Source organism: Excalfactoria chinensis, chromosome Z (assembly GCF_039878825.1).
Source record: "Excalfactoria chinensis isolate bCotChi1 chromosome Z, bCotChi1.hap2, whole genome shotgun sequence".
Taxonomy (NCBI): domain Eukaryota; kingdom Metazoa; phylum Chordata; class Aves; order Galliformes; family Phasianidae; genus Excalfactoria; species Excalfactoria chinensis.
Window position 1 is genome coordinate 66304163 of NC_092857.1, and position 21739 is coordinate 66325901.

Sequence of the window (21739 nt, forward strand, 5' to 3'; positions counted from 1 at the left end):
CTGTTGACAGTAGGTGTCAACTGTGTCATTTCCCGAGGCTTCCTGCCAGTACAGTCACAATTGATTTTGTCTTTCAGCACAAACCGGGAGCACAAAGCACGATTCTGCTACTGTTCTGCTAATCAGCAGCAAATATCTGGGAATGCCCGTATAATCACTGTGCTCTTCTTTCCCTTTTTCTTAGAGTGAAAACTCTGGAAAAGCTGTGAGCAGTACAGGCTATATGCCATGTGCACAATATCTGCAGTATATTCCCTTGTGTTACAGGAGTATCTTGTGGACCCCCAGAGGTAATTGAAAATGGATCTGTTCAAGGAGAAGAGTTCCTGTTTGGCAGTGAGGCTTTTTACAGCTGTGACCCTGGTTTTGAGCTACAGGGACCAAGCCGAAGAATTTGCCATGTTGACAAGAAGTGGAGCCCTTCTGCTCCTCTGTGCAGGCGTAAGTACCAAAGTAGAGCAACGTGTTGGCGGTTCTCCAGGTCGAGCTAGCTGGCAGAGTACGTTGGTTGGCTTCCACCTGGTCTCCCCCTCCAGCTGGGGGGAGGGCTGTAACTGGAGGAGCTAGAGGAAAAGCTAGCTGTGGTGTTCTCATTGGCAGTCTCTTTCGGAAGAGACTCATTTTAGCATTTTAAAACAGCACAAGTGTAATGCTGTGCTCAGGTTGCTAGAGGAGGAATGTGGCCTGTTGCATTTTATTTGCCTCACATTAAGATGTGCAAGGCCTCAATCATGACAGCCGTGGTCGTCTGACTCTTCAGTGCAAAGGCTAATATATCCTGGACACTTTGCATGTCTGGAGATCAAGAGTTTTCTGCTTAGGAACAAAACTTGGTTCTGGGCTGCAGTCGACAATTAATTGTACAAGCATGAAAAGGATTGAAGATTTATTTCATACAAGTTATAAATAAAAAGGCCAGGTTTTATTGTCTCTGCCAGTAAGTTATTTTCTCTCTTCTTGTGGTGATGTCCTGTCATTTGGAGACTTCTCTTTTAGCTTTGATGAGTGTGCCTGGTCTCTACTGTACAGCCGGTACAAGAGGGGACAGCCTTTTGTAGCTGCTCTCATTTTCCTTGGGAGACATCCCGAGACCATCTTTTCACTGTACAAGGAGCAGAAGAGCCTGAAAATGGAGCCTCTGGTTTGCTCACAAGAAATGTTCTGTATCACTGTCTGATTGAGTGCATCTCATAGATTTCAACACTGTCCAGTGCACTAGGATGGGTTCTCTCTCTGGTGTCTGCAGCTTGAACCCCAGGAGAAAGGGCAGGCAAGACAGTGTGTAACTCTTCTCCATGCTGTATTTCCCAACCTCTTTCTTCCCATCTTTCCATTAATTCCATCTGTGAATAGAGCTGTCAGACAGGGCGTACAAGCCAGGCAGAATGGGCTTCATTTGTACAATACCACAACCTTTCCTTCTTTCCTAGGAATTACTTGTGGGCTGCATCCCTCAGTAGAAAAAGCAGAGGCCATTTCTACAGGAAACACATACAGAAGTAATGTAACCTTTGTGTGCAGCTCTGGTTATCATCTCGTTGGACCCCAGAATATCACATGTCTTGCCAATGGGAGCTGGAGTAAGCCATTACCACTGTGTGAAGGTAAACATGTTTTGTAGACTGGAGTGTAGCCTGTAGGTAGGTACTGGTAGGTACTGGAAGTAGCCTGTAGGTCTTGTAGCCTGGTGTGCTCTAATCTGGAATAAGGAATAGCTTCCCTGATATTTATGTGTATCATATGGTCCAGGGAGTAAGCTGCTTTTTGGAAGCAGTTCAGTGTTATGTATTGAAAATGGCACCTGAAAAAATGAAATGTGTCAAATGGAACAGTGTTTGTTACTAAATCAGGAGACATAGACATCATTTTTCCCTAGCTCTTATTCTGCAGTTTTATGGTCTTAGTGAAAGATGGCCTTGTTTACAGTCTCAGAAAATCAAAGCATTAACAAAAGATAATGGACTCAGAGATGTGGGACTTCTCTTGGCAACCTTTTGGAGTCAGTTGCCATGCTGACATTTTTTCTCTGAATTTTGGGCCTAAATCCAGCAACAGGATTGTGTTAAGGTCAGTATCAGCAGGTCAGCCTTTAGCCTTCACAGTCCTCTTTTGAACAAATACTGTGAATGCATGACATACCAGTCTGTGCAATAGTGATCTGATGCTCCAACAATAGGACCTGTTGCAAGAAATACCTGTGTTATATGGATTGGGCAGTAGTGGTTTAGAAACTAGGCTTTCAACATGAAAACAGAAAAAAAAAGTGAGGTTCCAAATATGAAGAGATAGTATTGTTGCATGACATTGCTCAAAATATAAAGGCTATAGAAAGACAGTGAATTCCAATGTAATTAACTTCTGAGTTTTATCCTTTCCTAGCCTTTCATCCATGAAACGATAAATTCTGTGCTTGTCACTTTTCACTAACACACTAGTCCATTTTCTTGCCACTGCACTTTCTTTCAGGCTGTTCCTGTCCCTGCTGGACATGCTCTTGTTCTCCCAGGATAGACTCTTAACATTCTGCTTGCTTGCCTTAGTTTCCTTTGGCATTTTCCCACAGAGTTGACTTGTTGATCGCTCCACAGCCAGCTGCACACACAGATTCAAAAGGGACCAACATGCATGTAACAGCTTCACCCAAGTAAGACACATACTGATCTTCCACTCAAGGCAGGTGTAAGGTTCTTGTCACCAGAGCCATGAAAACTTAATGAGGGATCATCAGATACTGTGTTGGGCAGTCACACAGCACACAGCTCGCTGTGCACTGCAGTTCTCCAATGCTTTGTATTCCTCATAGGAGCAATCTGCAAAGTTAACAGGGGAAGTTCTCATCAGAGAGGAGGTCTCAAATACCGTAGGGGGCATCTCAGAGAAGTCACAGACTAGCAGTGCTGAAATAAGCATGATGTCAAGAAAGACCCACTTGAACAAGGCTGAGAACAACCAATTCTTCTTGCTTTTCTATTCCTGTTACCTGGCTGCCATGTGTCTGCTTTTGCTTGTTTTATCTTAAGTCATCCTTTTATTCTGACCACTCAGGAAAACTGAATGTTAAATGGGACATGGAACAGAGTCTGTTGTGTAGCAGCAGTAACCCAGCCTGGGTTGACTGCCTGCTGGTTTCAGAAGCACAGCTGAGAATCTTGGGGGGACAATTAGTAGTTTAAGAGTCAGCATCTTGCACCATTCTGCATTTCACCTGGTATTTCTTGTCTTTCAAAATGGAAGCTGCAAAGGACTGCAAATTTGAGGTATTTATTAGCAGTGAGAGCTCTGTACAAGGTCATAAATGTGCCCTCCCCAGCACTGCCGAATGGTGCTGACCTGAAAAACATGTGGCTGTAGCATTTATCTGTCACTGGATGGAGCTCCTTTCCTAGTCTGTACTGCATCTACTAAACTCTTGGTGATTTTCTTGATTTATTGGACTGTGGCTGGTACTTTAAACATACTATGTGAGTAATTCAGAAATTGTTACAAGTCCAAGTCGAGTATCAAGCTGCATTAATGACATCTCTTTCTTTGCAGAGACCAGGTGCAAACTTCCACTTTCTTTGCTGAATGGGAAGGCAATTTATGAAAACAATACAGTTGGCAGTACTATAGCATATTTCTGCGAGAGCGGATACAGTTTGGGAGGAGAACCTACAGCAGAGTGCACAAGGGATGGAAGATGGAGTAATCCTTTGCCTCTCTGTAAACGTGTGTGTTTGCTTTGTAGTGAAAAAGTGATTTTAACTTGCAAGCATTAAAGGCTGGGTTACTCTTAGATTATAATGGTAGAAATTGAGAACAACTTCTGCAGATAGTGGTAGGGATGTACTATAATTTTCTTCTGGAGTGGTTTGACCTGGGTTGGCAGATTTGCTGGTGTGCATCCTGTTTTTACAAAAGAAGCAGTTACTGAGATATGCCAAAGTGTTATCTTGTCTGAGTGCATTTGCATGACGGTAAAAGAACAAGCTGTATTCAGTGTAAGTCCTTTTAGTTGGAAAGCTGTTACTGAATAAAGTCAGTTGGAGTCAGCAACTTGGTTTATGAGGAGCAGGTGAGAGAAAAGTGCTCCTTTAGCCTTTGGAAGAGAAAGCAATGGAGATCTCCTTATCTTTGTCTGTCTGTGGGCAAGGTGGAAATAAAAAGGAGCTGAACTTCTTTCAGAGGTGCGTAGAAGTAGACTGAGAAACAGCAAACCCATGCTGCAGCAAATGAAGTTCCGATTAAGTATCTGAAGAAACTGAAATGGGACCAGAGAGGATGTGTAACGTCTATACTTAAAAATTCTTCTATTTCAGCTGTTAAAGGCCCTTTGTGGCCCAACCTAGTTGGTCCTGCTTTGAGAATTGGACTAAATGTCTGTGTAAATTATTCTGTGATTTTATAAAATATCCACTGTGCACACTTACAATAGCCATCCCTGTTGTAACTACATTTGAGATCTTCTGTTGTCTTAGGGTAGTAATTGAGGCATTATAGATTTTGTACAACTGCAGGCTCAGAGGATATTTGTTTTATGAAGCTGGATTAATCTCTGATGTATATGAAGTCCAGCTTTTTCCATGCTCGTGGTGAGATCAATAGACTATACAAAAAAAGGCTCAGCAAGTTTACAGCCAGTAGAAAGTAAGGTTATTATAGAACTTTTAAACTCTAATGTCTGTGCTCAAGGATCTGGATTTTGTTCTGCTCTGTATTGGTCCCGGCCCACAGATCAAGGAATGGAATGAGTCTGACTCTTTTTATTAAATTTTTTGCACTAAAGTTATGACAAACAGGAAGGAAAGAGAGAGTGGTGTGATAGTAAAATGTAAAATGCTTTTCACTTAGATCCTTAGCTATATCTTCCACAGGCTTCATTAGAGTATGATAGCAAGTTTTATGACTGAAGAGAATAAAAGCTTTTATCATTGTTTTGTAACCCAAATCTCGTAACTTTACAGCAAATTTAAAATGTGAATTGTGATGAGCATCCATTTCTAAAGCTCATTGTATGATTTGAAGTTGAAATTTGCAGAAATTCTTCTAAAGTTCCATTCCTCTCTTTCTCCTTTTTCCTCTCCACTCCCTTTCTTTCAACAGCAAACCCTTGTCCTGTGCCTTTCATAATCCCAGAGAATGCCCTTCTCTCCGAGGTGGATTTTTACGTGGGGCAGAATGTGTCCATCAGGTGCAGGGAAGGCTACCAGCTGAAAGGGCAGGCTGTGATCACTTGTAATGCTGATGAGACTTGGACTCCAACAACAGCTAAGTGTGAAAGTAAGTACAGTACAAAACAGTAAGTACAGATCCCTGCAGTTCCACAGGGCTTTTGACAGCATCTATATCAAATAGGAGTGTGACAGCACAAACCTGTTAGCATAGCATTCTGTATAGCTGCAGTTACTCAGAATGGAGGGATCTTTCATCTGCATGTGGAGAGCTGGTTTTGCTTCTAGAGGCCCTGGCACATAGAAACAACTGAAGAAGCGCTACAAAAGAGCTATTTTTTCCTTCTAACAGTTATTTCAGAGTGTGTTTACGAGTTGATGCCCACCCACACAATTGTCTATTGGGCTGTAGCTGTCATTTTCTTCTCAATTTACATTTTGCAAGCACTGCAGACAGATTTGCTTGTTGAATGCCCCAAATATCCTGAGAAAGCCTATGAGATTATGGTGAAGCAAGGGCTATAGGGATGAGCAGACTTCTATTGAATTTATTCACACTGATGGAAAATCCTTTTTTCAGAAGATGACTGGAAGATTTTTGGTTTCTTGCAAACCGTATTGGCTAGTGCAGTGAGTTTACCCTGCAGGTTCAACCATTTCCTAGTTTCTGCTGTATATGGTTGATTGCTGTGTTACGTAAAATTGTTGTTGCTGGTCATCTCCATGTGCACTGCTGTTCATGTGACACAGGTTTGCCCTGAGTATGCACACTGTGAAGCACCATTTACTGCATTTTTATCAGAGGTGTCTCAGTATCTCCTGAGTCCTATGGGTGAAGCACAGTGTCCAGAGTTAGAAATCATATCATGCAGACGCTGTAGCTCACCAAACTCTGTGTGATTTCTTTGGTTTAGAGATATCTTGCGGGCCCCCAGCTCACATAGAGAATGCTTTCATCCGTGGGAGCTTCTATCAGTATGGAGATATGATCACCTATTCATGCTACAGTGGTTACATGCTGGAGGGACCCCTGCGGAGCATTTGCTTAGAAAATGGAACGTGGACAACACCACCTACCTGCAAAGGTAAGTCGTTCTTAATGACAGAAGTATTTTTTAACTAACCCAAGTATGGAAGAGTCATCGTAGCTGCAGTAAAAACAAAAGCCAAATTTTTGCTGATTTCAGTGCAGCTGTGATTTCACCCAGGGCATTTCAAGTGCAGAGTGTTGCTTTATTTCCACATGAAAGAGAGGACTTCCTCAATTTTTCTCTCTAGTTCTGGCTATTCCTGCAGTGTTGTAACCATCACCTTTGATCCTTTCTCCACATCTTTTGTGAGAAAGTGACAGAACTAGTCATGTTACTGACATGCTGAGCTGCTTCAAATTAGCACTGCCAGTCATTTTTTCCCAACCAAAGATCAAGCATTGCAGAAAACAGAAGTAAGAGATGCTTAGACTTTCACTGTGTTTAGAGTTCGGCATTTGCTGAAAATTCTTTTGTAGTAAAGTACTTAAGGATAAGTTGATACAGCTCATTAAGTAGTGCACACTAACTACTGCAGAATATTTGTGATTTTAGCAAAATACTAAAGATAGTCTTAACTTTCTACCCTTGACATTCCAGAAAGAAGACATCACTTTTTGATATATCAACTAAAAAAAAATACATATATTAGTTGTTAACATTTCAGAATTAGTTCTTCTGCAGAGAAGTGCTTTCTTAAAAACAAGGGTAAGGCGTAGCAAAAGAGTTCCAAGGTCACAGAGCTTTGATTGGCGAAACACTGCCTTGTGCCGTTTCCCCTCGCATTCCTGCTGCCAGATCAATCTGTAGCTGTGTAAGCTAACTGAATTCTGAAGTCTTATCTCAAATGTTGCAATAGCCACCGTAAACTGAGCCTTTTCATCAGAAGTGTATTAAAAGCAAAAACCTTAGGGCACATCAGTGGTAACTCGTAAGCAGTGACATTCCCAGAGCTCAAGAATTCCTGCAGAAGAGGAGAGGTGCTAGAACAGTGATCTGGGAACCTCGGAGCCATAATCAAAGTTGTCAGGACTGCCTCTGCTCTTGCAAGTGCCTTAGTAACCAGTCTAAAATGGAAATAATAATACATCCTTCCTCCATCACCACCATTCTGTTTAGATGAGAAATCCCTTGGAGTTGGAGGTTTCTATAAAGAGTTGACCCTAACTGACTAATCAGGGTGCCTTTGTCAGTGTTTTTGGTTTGAATTCTGCCATCAGATCATAGAGTTAAGACCTAGCTAATCTGAATTACCCTCCTGTGTGAAAGCAGGCATTCTTTGAAAATTCCATATCCAGTAGTTAGAACTGCCTTGCCTAAAAAATCACAGGTCAGCAGATTGTTTTAAGGAGACCCAGAGGCTGAGAAGTGGAGTTGTAACTCATGAACAGTTCAGTGAAGCTGCCTCCGAAAGTCCTGTTTTTCCTAGTTGTGTGATCATGGCTTGGCACTGCCCTGAGAAATCAGCTGTTGAGCAGCCCAGCAGAGGACATCCATGATAGAAGCAGCTGAGTTATTTCAGATGTTGATAGGTATCCAGAAGGTCTTTGTGAAGAGTACACTCATAAACTACAGAGCCCTTCCTGAAAAGCTCACCAAGTAGCTTATTATGTCTTTCTGAACAGTGGCGGCTGTGGAATTTGGGGGATCTCAGCACAGTATCTACTCTTCATAAGCTAGATATTTAGCAAAACTGTGATACTATCTCCACGTTGTAACACTCTGCATTCTTCAACTGCCTCCCTTATATCAGCAGTTGTACTTCTTATTCTTACTGTGACAGAACATACCTTAGACAGAACACTTAGCCCTTATGCACAGGGCTGTCATCATCTGCTGAAAGCATTTCTTGACATTGGTAGCTAAAAAGCTGGGAGGGATGATGTGCAAAGAACTGTCAAACACGTCCTGTTTCCAACACTACTGACTCCTTGAGACTGTTCAGAGGATTAAGTGTTGGGGTCTATTATTCTGAAATGCAAAATGATGAAGTGGACAGATGTTCAGAGAGTAGTGTAATAAAACAAAGTGGAAAAACCTGCCTTTGGATATGCTAAGGGTCAGAACAATTTACCCCCTTCCTTTCACCCAGAAACGGAACTAGAAAGGACCAAAGATTCTTCTGGGAGGACTGACATGTTTTTGTGACACATGTCAAAATAATCTTTCAGAACTACTTTATAATTCATTTGAGGGATTTGCCTAACAAAAGGGCTACAGGACCCAAGCCTTTGTGGTCTACATCAGAAGCAACATGAAAGCAATCTTCGCAATGACTCATGCTGCACTTACTGTTTTTGGCTCTGTGAGTTGATTACTAATGTGTCCTGAGCCTGCTTGGAACAATCTGGCCCGGTTGAACGGGTTAGTTAATGTAAATATTGTAATTAAAAAACAGATTTCATTGGCTTCTCTGGCGGAGCTGCAACCACAGCTGTGCTTGCCTGAGTCACTACTGGATAAAGATTGTGGGCCAGATTCTGATCTGAGTTTCAGGGGTGAAAAGTATTAGGCTGGATCTACCAAATGTAATTACCTGTGGGACTCAGCAGACTGCATGGATTTACACAGCTTGTCTAGCTCCTATCTCTCCTCTCTGAGATACTCTGAAATCTGTCATGTATTTGGTCTCTGACAGCATCGTGTTGAATGGGAGAGGTGTCTGCTGTGGAGGCATTAACCAAAAAATTGATGCCCAGCTAGTGAACAAACTTTCGGAGGGACAGCAGAGGCATCGGGAAATTGTTCACTTGCTACTACAGGGAAGCTTTTTGGCAGAGTTCAGAACAAACACCACGAATCTTTTCTTACCTTTGCTTGCCCCTGTTTGTATTGCAGAAGTGTTACCACTTCAGTGTCCTGTGTAGATAGCTGTCAGGTATGTGTTTATAAGAGGTCTCAAAAACAAAGATTGGTACTGTGGGCGTGAGATCCGCTACCAGTGACTGATGTTTCAGTTAATAATTCCTATTCTTTCTCCAGCAGGTCAGGACTGAATTGTCCTGCTTTCTTTCAGTGAATGAGATCCCAGCTTAGTTTACCGCCCCAAGCCTTTCTCTACTATTGTCTGCTGAGTGAAAAATAATCCTCACAGCTACAAACTGTCTCTCGCTGTGTAAGCTGATGTATATAACAAGTGCACACCTAGGGATGGTGCAGTCTTAGTTATTCAGTGTTTCACAACCAGGGCAGAAAGCCAGGAAAAGCATACTGAGATCCCAAACTGCTGGGCGGGATGGAGCTGCTGTGCAAAGCAACTTCAGTAACTAATGAAATATCCACGTCTTCTCCATCAACAGAGTGAGAGATTATAAATTCCAGAAAATGTTTTCCTTGGGCTTTGAATTTGACTTGGCTTGTAGTTTATATACAAGCCTTTTATTTACCATCCTCTTATACACTGAAGGAATATCTTTTCTGTGGAGTGGATCACAGACAATCTCAAAACTTTAAATGTATTTTTATTCAACTTACATAATTTTTCGTTGCACAACAGAAATGTATTTGGCACACCATTCACTTTAGACAACACCGGAGACAAACTGTCTGTGTATTCGTAGATGTCTTTACAATGAAGGATACCTTTTTAAAATATTGCAGCTTCTGTGAACTCTTCCCAGTTTCATTATCAGCTGACATTTAATGGGAAGGCTCTGAAGTTTTCTAAAAAGGCAAAAGATTTGGCCTCATTTCAATGGGCTCCAAGCAGTAACTTGCAGCATGGCATGGCTTGGTTGCAAGAATGACTCAAGCCCAGCTCAATCAGTAAGAGATCTGCATTCTTTCCAGTGTGGAGCTTGGGTCTGAACCAGTGTGCTAAGCCACTGTATTTAATACTGACACTGAACAAGACTTGAAATACTTTCAAAGCCTAAACACATATTTTACTCACCTAGAAAATAATTAAAGATAGGATGCAATTAACAGTTCAGACTGAGTTTCCTGAGGTTATTCTGTGTTCATGACTACCACTAATTAGAAGTTTGTCTGATTACTTATTTGTCCCGTAGTACCATCCAGAAGCCACAGTTTTTTTATCTTATGTGCATAGCATGTACACAAACACGAGAGGGATTTTACTTGCTTCAATAATCTTTAAGTCTGAAATGCTTGTACTTAGCTTGCCACTCAGTTTTATAACATAGTCCTGGTTTCCCTGGATGTATTAGCCAAGATAAAGTACAGTGTCATTCAAGCAAGTTCATAGACTGTTGAGTTCAGGCAACATGCTGTAGTAGCATGGTAGAAAGCACTTCAGGTTCCTCACTTTAATGAACAAGTGTTTGTTAAGAGGTATGTGAACCATGTCAGCATGAAAGCTGGGGGAAGTTTATAATCATACTTTAAGTTCCATAGGTAAACAATTCACTGTGCCCATGCTGCACCCTCATATTGCACAGGATGGCAGTGCAATAAAAATTCCTTCTCCTACCACACTGTCCTATCATACTTTCAGCAAACCCTGTGTAAGGCCAGATAGCATTACCTTCTTTTAACCCAAGGTTAGAAGAAAGCTTGGTTTTATCAAGAAGAAAAAGTGAGTAATAGATTTTGTTAGTGATTTTTTAGGAAAAAAAAAAAAAAAAAAAAGAGTGGGAATAAACAGGTAAAGCACAACATCAGCCTTTAGACATTGTTCAGATAATTTACCAGACTGTCCTAAAAATTAAGCATTTTTCTTCTTTGCTGTTGCTCAAGGGCATTTTTGGTTGTCTTAACAGTTTACAGTAAGTAAAGAGGAAAGCATCACGTTTTCTCCCCTCTGTGCTCTCAAATCACTGTACCTAGTCACCTGCAGACAGCTAGAAAACAACATAGACATTGAAGTCAAAGCCAAGTTAAGCTTGTGAATTTTGTTATGCTTTGTGTCCCAATTAACCTTCTTGTGTTGGTCATGAGATTGTTCTGTTTCCAGCTGTCTGTCGGTTCCCATGTCAGAATGGTGGAGTCTGTGAGCGACCAAATGCCTGCTCATGTCCAGACGGCTGGATGGGTCGTCTCTGTGAAGAGCGTATGTATATCATCCTTCATGTGTTATTTAAAAAGATGTAAGACAGGTGAATTTTCTGCAGTGAACTCGGTGTGAAAATTAAAGGCGTAAGAGCCAAAAATGTAAAAAACACAGCTTTATTCTGCTTGACAAACTAGAATAGAAACAACAAAGCAATTGCTTGTTTCTAGACGAAGGGCCATCCTTTGATACTTCTCTACAAAACACTTTTTAATGGATGCAGGGCTGGCTTTTCCTGACCTGGATCCCTGTATAGTTGGAGAGCTGGATCTGTTCTGATTGTGAACAAGCAAATCTGGCTTCTGAGCCTGTCAGAAATTCTCTGGGTGATGCTGGAGGTGCTGGGTTTTGCCATACTTCCCATTTCCTCAGCAGTGGTCTTAACATGAGGAATTGGTGAGATGTGAACCCTTCATGCTGGCACTACCACCATAGTGCATACTCAGCCCTCTGCGTTTAATATTTTCAGCTGGAGGGGGTTGAGCCCTGTGCCTGGCAGAATTGTGTTTGGGGTGCCATGATTGATTTCCTTACCTTAACATCAGTAACAATACTTAATGTGTTCTTCATGACCAAAAGACAATTTTTACGCCCCTAGACATTTTAACCTGTCATCCCAGTTCTGACTTTGTTTTCCTGTGTGAGGAAAGTGAGCAGACAGCTGACGAGCTAGATTACAGTTCATGCACACACAGGCAGTGGCCTTTTTTTCTTCTCTTTACTTTGACATAGGCAGTGAGAAGCAAGGTAAAGGCTTCCTGCAGTTAGTTAGTGCCACCTTGATTCTGCAGTGTTCCTTGTCCCTCAAGGCCCATTGGTGAGTAGAAGAGATAGCTTTAGTCTTAGGTTTTGAGAGCCTCTTCTTTTGACTGCTAGCACTGAGCACTGATTTGTCAGGGCCAGACTACAGGTGAGGCTGCAGAGCTTGGAAAGAATTCGGTCATACACACAGAGGTACATTCCAGATAACAGGACAGGTACATCATCCTTAAAAAAGCCTGACCACCTCGAAAAATGTGCAGAGCACTACTACTTTAGTGATACAGACAAACCTTGGTGATATGGATGAATCTTGTGAACTCCTAGAATTTCACTGTTTCTTTCTTGTCCATGCTGACTGCACCTGCTCAGCTCGATCTCTGCAGAGGGTGATCCCATCCTCCCAGAGTAAAACTCTCCTGAAAGTGCCCCTCGTGGGTCCAGATCTGGGACCTAGTTCAACTCTTTCTCATTCAAAGACTTTTTCATGCAATTACTCCATGCAGTTAGAGCAGAGGAGGTGGTAATTTTAGACAGGTTCTTAGATCACCAGCAGTTGGCACATTGGACCACTTTGCAGATCTGCTCACAGGAGCAGCTTAGGTTGATTGATCGTAGGTCATCAATAACTTGGTATCATGCAGCAGTTCTCGGGTTTCTCTTTTCCCCAAAGCTTTCAGCCACAATCAGTGTGTTGCACCCAAAACACCTTGCATTGCTGGAGCCGTCTGTCACTGGAAGGCTTGCAGTGTTGTGTGTTTCATTGCATTTTCACTGGTCCAGACTAGTCCTCTCCAATGAGCAGTGCATAGTTCCTTGGTTTGGATCCTACACTGTGGGACTCAAGGAGTCCAGAAACAATCCAGTTGCTTGTGACTAAAGCATGAACTGATTTTGATAGCCACCCTTACAGAAGTGAGCACTGTCCAGGGATATTACAGGTGAGAAGCAAGCAAACATCCCTTGCTCCTTTGTAATGAGTACGGAGCCCAAAGGTGTCTGAAGTACTCCAGAAATCACTTCATTAATGGTCTGTCGTCATTCCTTCTCTTTTCTGACCACCAAGCCAGTGGTATTTGCCACATATGCCTTCTGGGTAGATCATTCTCAGCTCCATTTGTACTGCATACAAACACTTTGAGGGACAGACAGAGCCTGTAGTTAAATGTAAGGAGCTTTTTTTCCCTCTTCATTTGCAGAGGTAATTATTGTTTTTACTGGTTCTCTTCCCTTCTCCTTAGCAATATGCATTTTGCCATGTCTCAACGGAGGTCGCTGTGTGGCTCCTTATCAGTGTGACTGCCCCCCTGGATGGACTGGATCACGATGCCATACAGGTAAAACTCCTTTTACTTGTATTCTTTTCCCTTTTTGGGACCCTGCTAGCAGTACCAAGCGTAATTCACTAAGGACTATTTAGCAACTACCACACTTCTCAGAGGAAAACCCAGCCCTACAGTAAAATTCCCATTCCATTTGCTGTCCTCATATCCAAACTATTTTCAGAATAGTTCCTTATGCATCTTAACAATCCTCAGAGAAACGTAGTCCCAGAAAAGACAAACAGCCTTCAGAAGACGGCAGTCTGCAAAAGCCACAAACGGAGAGAATTTCCAAGGAGAATAAGGCTAGGCTGTCAGCTCCAGCAGGAATTACAGTTTCACTTTCAGCTTCAGCATATGCTGTTCAGCGTCAAACTCAGGAGCAAGCTGCAGGTTCTTCTGAGGTTTTTCATGACTTAGCTGCCTTCTGTGTGTGTGTGGAAGGAGGGGGGGAGGATTCCCCTTTGGTGCCTTGGTGCCTCAATGCAAAGGTAGTGGAGATGACAGAGGAAAGCAACAATGTGTTTAAGGATGGTTAAATTTAATGGGTGTGTGGATGGCTTAGGTATCATCTAAGTCCTCTGAACAAACACAATATGCCTGCTAAATCTGTTCCTTGTACCTGAGTTTCAGCAGCACGCAGCACTCCAGTGTAGCCACAGGAATGATTCTGAGGTGCTAGACCTCAGTCCTGGTAAGTCAGTTCAAGTTAGATGGAGCCAGTTTACAGTGAGGAGTAATAACTTGAACCCAGCTTTGGGGTTCTTGGTTTCTCTACAAGGCTGAACAAAAGGCAACTTTTCAAAGCCTTGTCACAGTGCAAATAGCTGGTAAAACCTGAAGTGATTGTGTGACCACTGAAAAGTCCTTCAGTCATTATTGAATCTCAATCATTAATAAAATGTTAACTTTTTTTTTTTTTTTTAATTCTTACAGTGTGTTTACTGCATTTTTGTTGTTCAGGTGCAACTTAATTAATTGAGTGTTAATAGGGCCTTAACATTAAATCATTCATTTGCCTTCCTGCAGGTCTTTCAAATGGCTGATTGGGCAAACTGCAAGGAGGGATTATTGCTGTTTATGAGCATTCATTTTACTTGTTCACTTGTTAAGAACATTGAGTCTGGGGGATAAGCTGCAAACCTAGCCACCCCTCAGCAAGTTAAAAATCCAGAGAGACCTTCTTAACTTTCAGCTGCTGTTTTTTGAAGCAGCACTTGCCTAGCATATAATGCAGAGTTTCACAAACTGTGAAGTAGCTGCAGCAGCGTAGGTAGTTGAAAACAGATGGCTTCTTTACTCATGGGCCAGCAATTCAAAGCAGTTCAGGCCAAGTTGCTTTTCAAGTAGTTCAAGAAAAAAAATCTAGTGGTCAACTGCATCTGTGCCAAAATTCATTCAAAAAAACACATAAGCACTGTTTGTGAAGTTATTCAGTCAATTGAGGTTTTACTTCCTGGTCATGATATTCTCTTGGCAGCTGACAAAACAAAACAGGGCAAAGTGAAATGGGAAATACTTGGATTAACTGCTAGTCTCACAGGAATAATTATGTACATAAAGCGAGAGGTAAAGACATTTCATTCATATTTTTCCTTCCAGAATCAAAAGTAATTTTCAACATGACAAACCTGGCACACTTAACTGCACACGGATAGTCCATCTCTATAACCTCCTGCCATTGTTTGTGTTTTGGCCAAGAGGAATCAGAGTATTTCTGTTGCCTTTACACATGCCTGTGACTACACGTTTCCGTTTCCAGTAATCGGTGTTTCCAGCGATTAATATTTTTTGCAAAAGTATTACTCAAAGTTTGTCTTCGCTGGTGTCTGTCCCCTTAATGTAGCGCCATCTGCTAAAAATATTTAATGTTTTGTAACATCCTGGTATTATAAATGCTTATTCTTGAAGTGAGTCGATGAGTTTGAAGTTAGCTCATTGAGTGAATGTGAATCTGTTCTGTAAATTCCGTGTTCCTTTACCTCCTACTTTCAGAACTGCTAGGAAGAGTTACCTGTTATCCTTCAGTTCGGCCATCACACAAAAGCTGGTGTAACTGTTTTTCAACCAACCCTTCCCTACTGGCCGAGGCTGGCAGTAGTTCTCCAGGATACCTAGTCCTTTCAGGAACTTGCTGTCATTCCCTGCTTCCTTTCCTTGTGTCCACACTAGTGCTGTTGTGTGAAGTCTTGCCCGCTGTTGATGTGTAAATGGCTTTTTGACTCATTTCTCTCTTTTCTGCCTTTTTCTGGACTTTTTACCACATCTGGTTTCTGCTTGTTCTGGCTGTTATTCAGCCATCACATTCCTTTCAAACAAACATCCATGTTTTCTTCCTCAAAACGAAGCCTATTCTTCAGTGATCTTATAGCTCTTCTTGTCTAATTTCTCCCTCTGCTTCTGCTTGTATTCTTTTCCTGCCTCAACTCAAGGCAAAAAAAAAAAAGAACATAATTGTTAAGGCAACACAAAATAATACACTGCAGAAAACAGTAGGGAGGATGGAATCACATTTAGCATAGATGAGCTTCTAAGGTTGCTCTTTCCAGAGCAAACCGTCTTTTACAAGAAACTCAAAGTTGACATTTAATGCTGTAGTTTTGAGAACAGTCCATTTGTAATGGAATAACACAGGCTGGACTTTCAGCGTGCTGTTTCTTAACAGCTTGGAGTGGGTTTACTCATTAACACAGTCTGTGTGTGCATTTGTACACAGCTGTTTGCCAGTCACCTTGCTTAAATGGTGGGAAGTGCGTACGACCAAATCGATGTTACTGTCCCTCATCATGGACTGGACATGATTGCTCAAGGTAAGTGTTGCTGAGTGCTGTCCCGTGACTAACCTGAGTGGTTTGCTGCTGAACAGTATCCCTGAAGAACTGTGATTAATTTTGCAGAAGAGCATCTCTAGATCCTGTAAATCAGTAGTCACCAGGCAACTCATCATTTATGGACAATCTAGAAAGACCTTAGAGAGCACTCTGTCAGATGGTTACCAAATGTATAGAAATCCCAGGAAGTGGTACATCTGTGCATGAGCACATAGGCAAACCTGCAGGGTTTCTCCTTAGCACTGATGCTGTAATTGGAGGTGCTTATTGTGGTACAATACAGAACATTTTCTAGGCGTTCATTTTGAACAGTGTATACTGCAGCTGGGTCCGGGTTCAAGATGCAGGTAATGCAGTAGTTCTTTTTACACCTAGTGTTGGGTAATGTCATTATTTAGAGTGAAATACGATGCCTCTTAGTAAGGTCACAGTTCAGATTGCCTGACAGTGTCATCACCACACGAGGCAGCGTTTAGAAGTCTTGATGTTTGTTTTTTAAAGCTAAGTTGGGCAGTTCTGCTTACATGGAAATGTGAGTGGGAGACAGTTTATCTGTGGAAAGCTGCCTTGTTTCATGCTGCTGCTGAGAGCCATTTACAGCCCTGAAGATGGAAAGCAGGCGGAACTGTGATAATGTTGTGGTCAGAAATCAGATATAATAATAAAACAGGCAGCATGAGTTATCCTCCTCCAAATATGGAATACTAATGAGGGCCATTAAACATATACCAGCAAAAACACTTGTACCTCAACTCCTCAGCAGCCTCTGAAGTTGTCTGGCTGCTACTGACAGACTTATTCTGAATGCATTGGTCATTCTCCTGGAGAGCTAAACAAATACCAGAAAATACCAGATTTTCCTTCTTTTCTCCTGAATATGGACAAATCCAGTGCCACTGTCTTGCTTTTCTATTCTTCTTTCTGGATGGATGTAGATAGAGATTCCCATCTGTCTCTCTGATACATCATTCATCTTAAAGCTCCGGAGAAGATCCCTGTTGCAAAACCAGGTTGTCTAAAATGAACAGTTTTCATTTGTAATTCTGTTTACCTTAAGCAAAGCAGCCTGTCTGTACTGCTAAAATAATAGCGTCTTTATATAAAAACAGTGGTGTTAATCTGAAAGTTAAACATAAAGTCTGGGAATATTTTCATTTAGGTTATAAAGCAGAGAAGCTCAAGTACACTGGATTTGCCAGCCCAAACAATCTGGAATTTATCTCTGAGACAAAGCAAATTGTCTCCAGGCTTTTAGCAAGCTGGATTCTTACCGGGTTTTGTGTGTGTTTGTTGTTTTTTAACTTATCCACAGCTCTGTGCATCATTGCTGGCTGTGAGAGAACGTGGACTGTTGGTCCTGTGGGCTAGTGGTCCTGCAGCACTTCCTATCAAGGGCTGCTTGAGAGGAATCTTCCCTATACAGAGCTGAAGGGGCTGAGGGGAGATGACAGAAACAAGCACTGAAATCTCTTTCATATTTTGTTAAACATTGACCTCACCCTGGTGGCTCTTTGCAGTGCATAATACAGTGCTGAGGATTCAAAAACAATACAGGCAAGACAGGAGTTAAGTGTCACGATAGCAAAGACTTGCTGTTGCAGGTCAGGTAGGCATGATTTATAAGGGGAAGCTGGAAGGGCTAAAAGCTTTTATCAGCATCCAGGTCTAGATTAGCTCCAAAGTCTGTGATGAGTCACATTTTGCTTTAGACATCAGCTGGCTCACTCTTTTCCCCTCTCATTGTGCCATCATGAGCTTGGTGCTCTATCCCCAGTACAGTCTCAGACTCCTTCTCCATGTCCCTCACTGTTGATCTTGCTCTGCATTTTCACCCCTGCACTGATTTTATTATGTTTCTTATGTGTGGTGGTGTTTGTTTGTTTTTTGCTGTTGTTGTTGTTTGCTTTTTTTTTACACAGAAAACGGAAGGCTGGATTCTACCACTTCTAACAGCAAAGCAACAGTTTTACACTCAGAAACCTTTCTTCAGCCTGGACACCAGGGCTTGGAATCTAATGCATTGTAAATCACATCCATTGCTTCCCTTCCCCCCAGCTACTTTGTTTTGTATTTTATTTTGTGATATATTTTTTTCTATACCTTTCAGTTTTTAAAGAAAACCTCTGTATTTTCCATTTACAAAAGTATTATCAAATATATGCTGCTATTCACACACCATACACATACAAGGGTGAAGATCCCTACTGTTCTCTGAGAAAGTGGCTGTGTACGGTGAAGTCCCTCCCATTTCTTATGCCCAGTAAGCTAATTAAAACATGCCATGCTGCCAACCGTGATTAAACAGAATGTTGCAATTCTGCTTATCATCTGCCAAAGCATATTGAAATCCAGCAGTTTAGTAGTAAAGAATAATTATGTAGAGCTAATTGAGCCACCACACTTTGCACTGGGCTTGTGTGGGTGGCATAAATTAGAAGTACACCTGATAAAGTCCAAATTGTAGCCAGAGTTCCTGGTGGACGTAAGTAGATTCTGTGATGTTAATTATGTGGCACTAACATCACTGGAAAGTGAAGTAAATGGAAGGCAGTGGCAAGAATTTTAGCCATCAGTAAAATACTCAGAAGCGTGAAGGAGTTGAGAGAGTGTCTAGGGAACAACAGCCTCTGAGGATGTTTGGCATACAGGCATTTCGGGTGTCTCACTCAGTCTGGATGGTCCAGAATGCAGCAGTGGGCAGCACAGACCACTGAAAACTTTCCCCTGGTAATGGAACTCACCACTACTTGCCTGCAACCAGTAGCCCTTTCCTCTGTGATGATCAAATACACATCCAACGTCTGCCTGCCAGGCAAATGCTTTTGATACACGAGGTTTGGGTCCCAGTGTTTGGCCTTGCAGTAGGGAGAGGAGGCACTGGTTGTGTGTATAGGTGAAGCTTTGCTGTTTGCTTACTGAAGAGAGGTGTTTATGTTACACAGAACCCTCAGAGAACTGGAAAAGGCCTCTCGTGTACAGGCACAGGCAGAAATACCTAGCTGAGTAAGAAATACTGAGAGCGCATATGCTGTCAGACTTCTCTTTTGCACGTTGTTGATCCCTCTGCATCTGAGAACCACACGTGCTTGTTGTGCCCTAATGAGCAGAGATGCCAAGATTTACCGATGGGTAAGTGGTGTGGCAGAATTACAAGGTGGAAATCCCACGTGTGCGTTGAGGTCAAATGCTCGCTAATTATCATCAGATAGTAACGAAGTCTTGTCTGTGTAAGAAGAGTTTAGAATGAGAACCATTGATCAGGAGCTCCTTTTGTCCCAGAAGCAGCAAAAAAGCACGACTGTCAGCTCACACGAGGAAAGAAGAAGGAAAAAGTTCTACACTCTGCAGCATTACTGTGTAGTTACCCTCTGGGTTATGAGTGTGCACACGCTGCCCCCACCTCCCCCCTTCCCTCTTTATAAATATACATTCCCTTTATGAATGCATGATAGGACACAAAAAGGAGCTAATGGAGGGACTAGGGCACTAGTGCAGACTGACACATTGCTAATGGCTGTTAACCCAAGACCAGAAATGGGGAAGAAACAAGTGAAGCCGTGAACCAGGAAGAGCTGGAAGAAAAACAAGTAGCTGAAGAATATTTGTCAAGGGACGAGCTGAATTCGAATGCAGATTCCTTCCCTCTGGGAGCTGCAGCCGGCTGAAGAGCTGTTCTTTCAACTCCCTTCAACATACTTTTCTGATGGATTCTGCTGACACGTACCAGCAGCCATCAGTGTTTACAGAGTTGGTTCAAGTTAGTGTTCAGTAAATAGTATCACATTTCAACCCACGGTCGCCACCATGTGTAGGCACTTTGTTCCCTGACCCCTGCTGCCGTGCACAGTGAGTGCACAGATGCTGCGGTGAGCAGCTCGGGATATCTGAAGAGAAAGAGTGCATCAATGGGAGAAGTAGATTTTTATTTATATGTCATTCTCATGTTTTAAAAAGTAGTCCCATTTTCAGTGTGCTTCTCTGGTACATGCCCTCACCGCCCTGGCAATCTCCAGAGCAGAGCAGCAGCGTTTTGGAAGGTGCACAGGGCTGGCTTTTAGCACTGCAGCTTGACACTAGTGACTAGTACATGGAGTTTGGGGATATACTCAGTCAATACGTTTCATAAGCTGATGTGGTAGGAAGAGTAGCTGAAACTATAGGCTGTTATATTAGTGCTGTGTATGATGCTTTGATACTTGCTGGAATATTTTCCCTTCCCCATTCTGTGCAGTATTGTCATTTATGTCACTGCTTGTTGTGTGTTTTAAAGGACTTCTGTGTGATGCACTTTACACTGTAAATAAAGTTGCACCCTGTTTAGTACCTGTATAGATTCAACATTGCATTTATTTATTTGTTTGGATGTTTGTTTGTTTGTTGGTAACACTTGAGCAACAGAAGTGCCTGCCTACCCCTTTAGGTCTGTTGATGGAGCATGCGTGTTAGGGAGATGGGGCTCCGCTCAGGGTGAAATAATTGGCAGTAATCTCAGAAGAATGTGCCGGGTTATTCCACATCCTCAGATAAAAATGCTGTTAGCACTTCATTTTTCAGATTCCTTCTGCCATTAGAATGCATTTTGAAACCCGTAATGGCCAGATTTGTCCTCGGCATAAGCAGATGAATTGAAACCTACCACACACACTGCTTACTAGGAATGGGACTTGTCTTATTCTGTCCTAGGACTAGAATTTTTACAGCTATGGAGCTTTTGTACTCAGAGACAGTAAGGGTTAAAAATGTAGCATGACAAAGACAACTCTGACTCAAATACCGCCCTTCCAAGAAGGAGCATATATAACAAAGCGGTCAAAAAATGGAGGGTGTGGGCTTTTTCGGGGAATTTTAATAAGCCTGTCTGTGTTTCAACATACTGGCTTAAGTGGAAATTTCAGAGTGACAAAGCCATCTTCGAACGCCTTCCCCTAAGCAGCAGCCCAGAAGGTGGCATGAGGTTGCAGAGTGCTGCTAGTCTGATAGAAAAGAGGCAAATCTGCATGTGACAGTACTCATCCATATACTGCTCATAACAGTGAGAACAGGCTGTCACTGCACACAGTCTCCACCCTGAGCATACAGAGCTCAGCCCTGCTGGAAAGGAAGAGCAGTGGGAGTGGGTCTCTTTCTCTACCATGAGACTGAAGCTGCATTGTTGAAGGGAGTGTGCTAATGGTGGATCCTGCCTGATCCCAGGAGTACAGTGAGAAAGGTACCATCATTGCCTCTGGTCCCACAGGCCAGAATGCCAGCAGGTGTTGCTGTGAGGAGCTGTGCTGTCACCTGAAGGCTGGTTCAAGCAGTGGTCTCTCTGCAGCTTGGTACAGAAACAGCTTGTGCAGCTCGGGCTCATCCTATGGTGGTTCATATCCTTGGTGCAGAGGGATTCCTGCTATTACCACACTGCAGATACTTATCTGGGAGAGCAGACCCTGGCTGTGAGTTCCCAGCAACAAGAGCAAGGCACTGCAGTACCTAGAGGCGTGTGGAAGTTGCAGCACCACTATCGATCTCTTTTCTGCGGTTACCTCAGCTCATGCAGGGAAAGCAGAGCTCTTCACATATCCATTCCATTTACCACAAGCTCCTCTTCCAGGACTGCGTTTCTGCTACCCTTGCTGACACGCTGACAGGGCCTGCC

The 21739-nt window shown here is 42.5% G+C and overlaps 1 protein-coding gene across 1 annotated transcript in view; it reads left to right on the plus strand.

Annotated features, from left to right (window-relative positions):
* SVEP1 (sushi, von Willebrand factor type A, EGF and pentraxin domain containing 1) overlaps positions 1 to 20424 on the plus strand; it is a 123196-nt gene extending 102772 nt beyond the window's left edge. The window contains exons 42-50 of the mRNA XM_072360345.1: positions 268 to 441; positions 1431 to 1604; positions 3535 to 3708; positions 5083 to 5259; positions 6065 to 6235; positions 11094 to 11189; positions 13190 to 13285; positions 15987 to 16080; positions 18021 to 20424. Coding sequence (XP_072216446.1) covers positions 268 to 441; positions 1431 to 1604; positions 3535 to 3708; positions 5083 to 5259; positions 6065 to 6235; positions 11094 to 11189; positions 13190 to 13285; positions 15987 to 16080; positions 18021 to 18051 — 1187 coding nt within the window. The 3' untranslated portion in view covers positions 18052 to 20424. The remainder of the gene's footprint in view (positions 1 to 267; positions 442 to 1430; positions 1605 to 3534; positions 3709 to 5082; positions 5260 to 6064; positions 6236 to 11093; positions 11190 to 13189; positions 13286 to 15986; positions 16081 to 18020) is intronic.
* Positions 20425 to 21739: the final 1315 nt, after the last annotated feature.